This window comes from Setaria viridis, chromosome 4, assembly GCF_005286985.2.
Source record: "Setaria viridis chromosome 4, Setaria_viridis_v4.0, whole genome shotgun sequence".
Classification (NCBI taxonomy): Eukaryota; Viridiplantae; Streptophyta; class Magnoliopsida; order Poales; family Poaceae; genus Setaria; species Setaria viridis.
Window position 1 is genome coordinate 16,672,394 of NC_048266.2, and position 8,194 is coordinate 16,680,587.

The 8,194-nt window shown below is 46.1% G+C and overlaps 1 protein-coding gene across 1 annotated transcript; it reads right to left on the bottom strand.

Annotated features, from left to right (window-relative positions):
• Positions 1-546: 546 nt before the first annotated feature.
• On the bottom strand, positions 547-1,663 carry LOC117854013 (uncharacterized). The gene is made up of 2 exons (XM_034736293.2): positions 1,310-1,663; positions 547-1,222 (listed from the first exon to the last, which is right to left on the bottom strand). The coding sequence occupies exons 1-2, from the start codon at positions 1,385-1,387 to the stop codon at positions 668-670; spliced, it is 633 nt and encodes a 210-aa protein (XP_034592184.1). The 5' UTR covers positions 1,388-1,663; the 3' UTR covers positions 547-667.
• Between the last annotated feature and the right edge of the window lie 6,531 nt (positions 1,664-8,194).

The window sequence follows — 8,194 nt, forward strand, 5'->3', positions numbered from 1 at the left end:
AGGCTTCTCCTACCATGGAGTGCAGACTGGTATCCTCCTGGCCTCCTTCTCCCATCATGACGGCTGCTACGGCTGCAATGCTCGTCGAAGATTTCTATGGCGGCTGTCCTTCTTGGTGGCAGCGGACGACGGAGGCGACAGAATGGATACAAGCGCATTTCTCCAAACTGCGGTGCTCATCTAGGGGTTCCGGAACCGAGCCACGCGTTGGCCCATGCATTGGGCCTGAGTGCACGAACGACGTAGCTGAGTGGGTCGTTCCCATGTGCACGATCGCCTGGAGCCGAGCTGAGAGCTGAGAGCCCAGGCGGGCCAGGCTGATCCCACGCGCACGATCGTTCCCAGGCGGAGTCGAGCTCACGATCGCTGGACAGCACACGTGGCAGAAATCAAGATAGGGGCTGCACAGCGATGATTATGGGGGCGTTGCCATGCAATTTTTTTCCGAAAGACCACGTACCCGAAGTTAGTCATATCTCGTCAGGACAGGCTTTCAGATCAAAGAGGTCACACATCCCAATTACCTTCACAGAGGCTCACATGAGATTGAACAAGTTTTCACACGAAGATCCTCTTATAATCGGAGCCATTATGGGTAAAAACACAAAACACCTGCTTCGGAATGACGTGGGAGGAATCTTGGTAGACGATTGGAGTTCAGCTGACATCATAACATACGACCTGTTCTAGTGGATGGATGGGTTTCGAAGATAGCGCTGCAGATTGCCGTGAGCAGCACCGGCAGACTCGCCAGGGACGACGAGGTCCCCTGCGCCGGTCTCCGCAGCTTCCACCTCCCGCTTTCCTCCCCCGCCGCACCAGCCGCCGCCGGCCGCACCCTGCCGTCGTCCTCGAGCAGGGGCGAGACCGCGGCCGCGGCAACTTCCCTCCCACCCGAGCCGTCGCCGCACAGCAGCCCGGCGCCGGAGAGCTGCCTCTCCATGTCCAGGAAGTGGCCCAGCGACGTGGGCACGCGGGCGTCGTCCCTGCAAAGCCTCCACCAGCTGCCGCCTGCGCTGCGCCAGCGCCGGCGCCTCCACCTCCCGCGCCACCTCCACCCCTCACCCTCGTGCACCGGAGCGCGCGGAGTCTCCGTCCCCTCCCCTGCATCCCGCTCCGGCTGGTGGTGGTCCTGGCCCGGCCCCGGCTCCTCGTCGGCGAGGGACACGCCCATCAGCGTCCCCAGCGTCGTGCTCCGGTCCCGAAAGAACGACCCCGTGGACTGGCAACAGACACTAAAATGAGGATTCCAAAGGTTCTCCCTCGTGCACATAAACACATCGATTCTGATTTCTGAAGAAGAACGAACCTCGCTGGCGATATCGGACGAGGAGGGCGATGTCTCCGCGGAGGGCGAAAATGGGATCATGTCGCCGTCTCCGTCCATCTTCTTCTTCCCTTCCGGGGAGGATGCGTTAGGTGTTGGAGCTCCGCGAAGCAGATAGTGTGTTGCTCAGAGAGATTCCCCCTTTGAACGATCCTAGCTAGAAGCCTAGAACTTCAATCTCCTCTGGAACGATCCCAACTTGAATCTCATTCAGGAGTCTGGACAGGGACAGGACAAGCGAGAAGACTGGACGCGGCCACCGAGCCATGGGTTGAAACCGCAGAAGGCTGCAACAACGGTCAAGCTAGGCCTCTGTGCGTGCACTGTGCGCCTGTGTCCCCGTGCCCGGTGAAATCAATCCTTGGTTTTGAGCCCTGAACCTTTGACCATTATGTGGGGCAAGACGCAGGCTCATTAGGATTAGGACTAGTACAATAATCGACTTCCAAGATGTGGTTTGACTACAGTGTTCGTTGGGCGTTACCGCGTTGGCAGCGAGCAAAAGAAACTGTGGCGGGGCTGCAGGTCCCAGGAGCTCTGCAGACTGCATGCTAATGATACTCCGTAGTAGTAGTACTACGCTTAGCATCTTTTTAGGCCTGTCTCCGCCTAAACAAGGACAAACAAGGAACCAGTGTTACTCCTTCACGATCTCTCTCAAAAGGGTTTTGACTCTGCCGGACTTTCAATTCTGAAACTTGGATTTTTGAGAGGTTATTCTGAAAGAGTTTTATTAATAGAGTTTCAATGTTTTAAGTCTCATCAGGTGCATTTCAGGAACAACGCGAGTTTCAAGTAAGATCGGAGCCCGACTGAGGACGCAATAAGCAATCACACATTCACACAAAGAGTGCTAAAAGGATATTCAACGAGCATGCGTATGAGATTGGCAAGACGACGATCGAGCTATATGAGCCTAGACAACAGTGGAGAAAATAAAAGGTAAAGAATAAAAACTAATCAAGCACTAAAATCGTATAAACCAACTATTATGATCTAAGGCAAGCAATATTAGATTTTAGGAAGGAAATCAAATTGAATTAAAATTGTACCAGATCTCTCTCCTGAATCGTAGCTCCAAATTTTTCTGTTAAATTTGGTCACATCAAAAGGCTTCACAAACCAATCCGGAACTAGACTAAAACAACCATCAGAACATGAAATCCTAAAACTGATCCGTCTCCCTTTAGTCCTTTACAAGTGGCTAATTAGGGATTGCGCAAGGGGTGCATACGTGCATCGATGAACGATCGGAGATGAAGACGTACGCTTGGGCATGGCACGTATGGCTCCTCACGCCGCCGGCTCGGTGTTCAACATGACCTTGAACTTGTCGAAAGAGATGACCCATCGCCATTGCTATCAAACGCCACCACCATCTCTGCGCACTGCTCAGCCATCACCTCCTCGCCCAGCTTCCGGAGCGGGCAGCACAGCTCCTTGACCGTGATCACGCCATCACCATCCTCGTTGTACTTGGCGAACGCATTGCGCAGGTCGATGGATTGGTCCCAGATGTCTAACACCGCCCGAGCTCCTCCAGGCTGATGAAGTCGTCCCCATAATCGTGGAATGCCACTAACTACACATCCTACAGCTAAGAAAATTTCAGCAGCAACTCCTTTGAAACTTAAGAATCGCGGAAGCCACATAAAAGATAATTATAAGCAAGATGTAGGTCATAACATGATAACATAAAAGATCATACTATAGAGCACCAAGAATAAAACTTTTAAGTTTAAACAACTCCAACAAACTTTTAACATAAGGAACCAAAACTCCGGAACACTAAACATTCTTTTACATCATAAAAGGTCAAGTGGAAACATGTTGAGTGCAAAGTGCTGCTACTTCCCAACTCCTCATGAAAGCTTCAAGAACCTGGAAAGAGTAAAGCAAGGGTGAGATTTTGAAATCTCAGCAAACAATTTATTTTAACAAGTTATTTAGATCGAAAGTAGGTTAAGCATCAACAAAAATTAAAGTTTGCTTCTCATATATAAATACTCCAACCTTCAAATCAACAATAGCACATAATGTTGTGAAATCTTCCATGAATGCAAATGAATGCAAATGCCATGACTTCTTTTACATCTCACCCCTCCTCGGGCAACGCACGATGTGTACTAGTACTATCACAACCATAGGATGATGATTTGCTTCAAATGCATATAAATGCAAATGCACATGACATGATGCATTGTGATAAATATTATCAGCTCTTTACTTCAACATCATTCTCATGTGAGAAAAATAACGTAGGACAATTATTTAACAAGATTAAACATAAATAAAACCACCATTTTCAGATCAGCCATAGTTCTGAATTTAAAGTTAAGGTGAAGATAATAACAAGCAAACTGATGTGTTCTGTCAACCAAGCAGGACAAACCAAATTAGAAAAATCATACCTGAAGTTCTACTATTTGGAAAAATTTGAACCATACATGGATGGAAAAATTGTGAAAACACAACAGAACTAGTATGATTTTGGGAATCATTATGTACTGAAAGGGTGTCTAAGACCAGGAAATATAGATCCTGTCAAAGAACGCTGCCTTTTCCAGCAGTCAACTTGCAGCCATGATATCTAAAAAAATACTAGGCTAAAAAAGGTCATCAAACTCTCCAAAGAGTGAGAAAGGAATTGTTAACAACTTTTCCAACTATTGACCATAGCAATTCGGCCACTAAGATCATCCAAAACTGAATAGATCTAAAACTATTCTGAAAATTGACAGAAACCGATAGCCATCAAGAACACACCATATCTCCTAAATCACCAGGCCTAAAATTTCAATTCTTGATCTCAAATAAAACTTACACAGTCCTTTTAATCAATATGAATTTTCCCCTAATTTACAGTGCCTAAAAACAATTGAGATATCACTGGATCAACCAACTGCACACTCTGAAAATTCCTGGGCATCCAGAAATTGATCGATTAAACATTCCTCTTTGGAACCTTGCCTCTAATCGACATCAACCAACATTACTGCGATCCAAAACATCCAAAATACATGTGCTACAGCAGAGTATGACGTCACCTAGGGTTTTGCCTCGACCAAAACAAAGACAACAGCGAGCACGAGACGATCTAGCATGCCTTCATGATTCTCTCCTCCCCTTGATCTGTTTTTGTTGGTTCTTCTACTGCCCTATCCTTCGTCCTCCTTGTCCCATGGCAGCAGGGAGAACCAATCAGATGGGGGCGAAAAACCTCATGGCCAAATAGAAGAGAAGAGTAGATTCATCTGCAGGAGAGGTACTGACTCGCTGAGCCTTCACCGATCTCTCCCCTCCCTTAAATGCCAATCTGTCTCCCTCTCTTGATCTCTATGCGGTCATGACCAAGGAGGACGGCACAAAGGGATTAGGCTGGGATGTCATCCACGGGAACCGATAGGAGAAAGAAAGGTGCGGCTGAGGGGGAACGTAGAAACGTACACCATCAAGGGTCGGTTACTGTTTCACGCATTACTGTAGCACCTTCATTACTTTGATTGTGAAAAATCATAACTTTGTGACCCCTATTCCAAAAAATGCATATGGGTTGTCAAACGGATTGTATTCGATGAGAGCTATGCCTCTGTGTTGTCCATTCACTAATCCGAGCAACGCATGAAAAAGTCAACTTTTAGCCTCTATTTAAAATAGCCGGTCAACATTTTTTTTAATTTTTCCGGGTGTTACACTGGACCTGATCAAAAACCAATACATCTCATAGAGGAGGAAGAAGAAGAACTTGAGTTCAAAGAACCGGATGAAAAGACCAAGGAAAAGGACATGGTCCGCCCTCTTGAGCACACAAAGAGAGTGCAGTTGTGCAAAGACGTGTTGGACAAGACTGTGATCATAGCAAGAGACTTGTCCGAAGAAGAAGAAGAACAACTAATAACTTGTTTGAGAAACAACCAAGATGTGTTTTCCTAGAGCAAAAAAAGACTTGCAAGGAGTGCCGTGAAGTGTTATCGAGCAAGTGTTGGAAACAGACCCGAAAATACCTCCATGAAGACAAAAGTTGAGAGTCTTGTCCTGCAAAAAGATTTTGGCAGCTAAGTGCGAAGTCCAAAAGCTGCTGGACGCCAGGGTGATACGCAGGGGTATTGTACACCACTTGGCTATCTAACATTGTGATGGTCCCGAAGAAAAACGAAGATCGGAGAATGTGCATAGACTTTATATCCCCGAACAAGGCTTGTCCTAAAGACAATTACCTTCTGCCAAGAATTCATATCCTAGTTGACTCCGCAGTAGGCTGTGAGATAATGTCTTTGTTGGATTGTTTCTCTGGATACCACCAAGTCTGGATCAAGAAAATTAATGACGAGAAAACGAGCTTTATCACACCGTTTGGAGTCTTCTGTTTCAAAAGGATGCCGAAAGGTCTTCGGAACGCTGGGCCAACTTTCAATAGAATGATCCATATAGTGTTGGGCCCGCAACTCAGGAGAAACATCTTCGCGTATGTTGACGATGTGGTAGTGCAAAGAAAGAAGAAAGAGGACCACATTGTGGATTTGTGTGAAACATTTGCAAACCTGAGAAAGTATGGCCTCAAACTCAACCTAGAAAAATGTGTCTTCCGCGTGAAATAAGGAAAGCTATTGGCTGCATGGTGTCAAAATCCAACATACAGGCAAACCCAGAGAAAATTGAGGCAATTAGGAAAATTAAACAACCAAGAACAAAAAGAAACATCCAAAAACTGACCGGGAGAATAGCAGCTTTGGGGCAATTTATTTCGAAGTCAGCAGAGAGAAGTCTACCTTTCTTCAGGTTGTTGGCAATGAAGAACAAATTTGTTTGGGGTTCAGAAGAGCAGAAAGCATACATCTTGAAAACATGGTAGTTTTAACTAGCCCAGGAGAGAAAGCAAAGTTGTTGTTGTACATCGCAACATCGAATTTAGTGCTCAGTGCGGCATTGGTAGAAGAAAGAGAAGTGGATGGCCATATGAAGCAATTGCCAGTATACTTTATCTTCGAAGCCCTGGCCAGCTCAAAGAAGTTTAACTCCGAGATGGAAAAGATGGCTTATGCAGTGGTAATAGCATCCAGAAAGCTATAACACTACTTCTAAAGCTATACAATCACCGCACCCAGTTCTTTGCCTTTGAGAGGTATATTTGAAAACAAAGAGTCTTTCGGCAGAATTGGCAAATGAGCGACACAGCTATCACAATATGCTGTTAATTTCACTTCACGATCAGCGATCAAATCGCAAGTCCTACATGATTTCGTTGCAGATTGCACCCCAATAGATAACAACGAAGAAGAAGATGAACCTCAAGAGAAGCCATGGGAGATGTATTGTGACGAGGCATATTGTGATGATGGGGCTGTATCATCCGTGGTGTTGTTATCACCGTCGGGAATAAAGTTAAGATATGCAGTGCGCTTATGCTTCGCGGGACACACAAACAATGTCGAAGAGTACAAGGGATTATTGCTTGGTCTTCGCAAGGCAAGAGCTGTGGGGGCTAGAAGGCTGATAATCAAAACAAATTCTAAGCTCATCGCAAATCACATTGGCAAATCTTACAAGGCAAAAAATCCCGAAATGGCAAACTACCTTAAAAAAGTAATATTAATGGAAATGTACTTTTTTGGCTTTGCAGTCAAAAGAATACCAAGAGAAATGTATGGCGAAGCAGATGAACTTGCAAAGAAAGTGGCAACAAAAGAATCAATGCCATTATTGACAGCTCTTAAGTACCAAATCTAAGCGGTCAACTCCTATATAAACACATAAAAGATGAGCATCAATAGTAGTGGTAGGAGTTATTACTAATGAATTCCACAAGTGTAGCTGAATATTTGTCTGCATGTCCATTAAGAGATAAAACACACCTCAAAGAGAAAGGAAACACACTCTCAACCAATTAGGAGCAAGCACGCGAATCCATGGTCCCACAAATGGGAGGAAACTGAGTAGATTCACCGTGTAACACCCCGTACCCACACAAGGGCCCACCAGGCAATGTCCCAGATGAAAGGCAGTGCGAGATGCGGTTACCAGGGTTCGGTTGACCCCCTAGTTCAGCCGAACCCCCAGTTGGCCCTCTCGTGCCTAGCTTGCACGTGGTGGCTCCTGGTGGCTTCCTGAAGGCAGTTGTGACCATTTCGCTAGGAGTTGCCGCCTCTAGACCTCAGATCCTGCTAGGTGGCACAAGGAGAGGGGTTGGAGGAACAATATTCCCTTGGGATGCTAGGAGCATCTCCACTCTCCCAAGGCACCTCCACACTATAAAAAGGACCCCATACCCTCCTCACAACACACCACCACCACTTGGAGAAATACCACCATTTCCAGAAGAGAAGAGCTCCATGGCGAAGCCCAGCTTAGGCTAGTGCTTAGAATAGAGGGGGGAGAGAGAAAGAGTAGCTCGAAGGAGTGCTGAGTTCCTTAGCACTCTGCTCCGGTCATGTACCTATACGGATGCTGGCTTCCTTTTGACTAAATCAAGTAAGTATTCATAATTCCTTCTCTGGTTTAGTACTTATTTCTAAGTGAGATCAATTCTCTTACTTACGGGTTCGTCGCTCCATATTTATATGGAGTGTTGTAGTTTGCTACAGGTAAACAAACGTAGTTAGGTTGCAGTTGTAATCGGTAGCGTAGTCGTGGTGTCTAGGCTAAGGGTTATTCTTCGTTTGCCTTATATCCCACGAGCTGCTAGAGGTAGGTGGCAGGTGGTGATAGCCCTGTCCGTCCTTTGTAATCCTCCACATTTGGATATAGCGTAGAGCCATTGGCCGGAGGTGCCTGACTAAATCAAGGGTAAGCCGGTGCACGAAGTGAGTATTTTACCTAAGAGATCAACCTTTCAACTTATCTAGCGCTATCCATAGGGTTCCTCTCTAC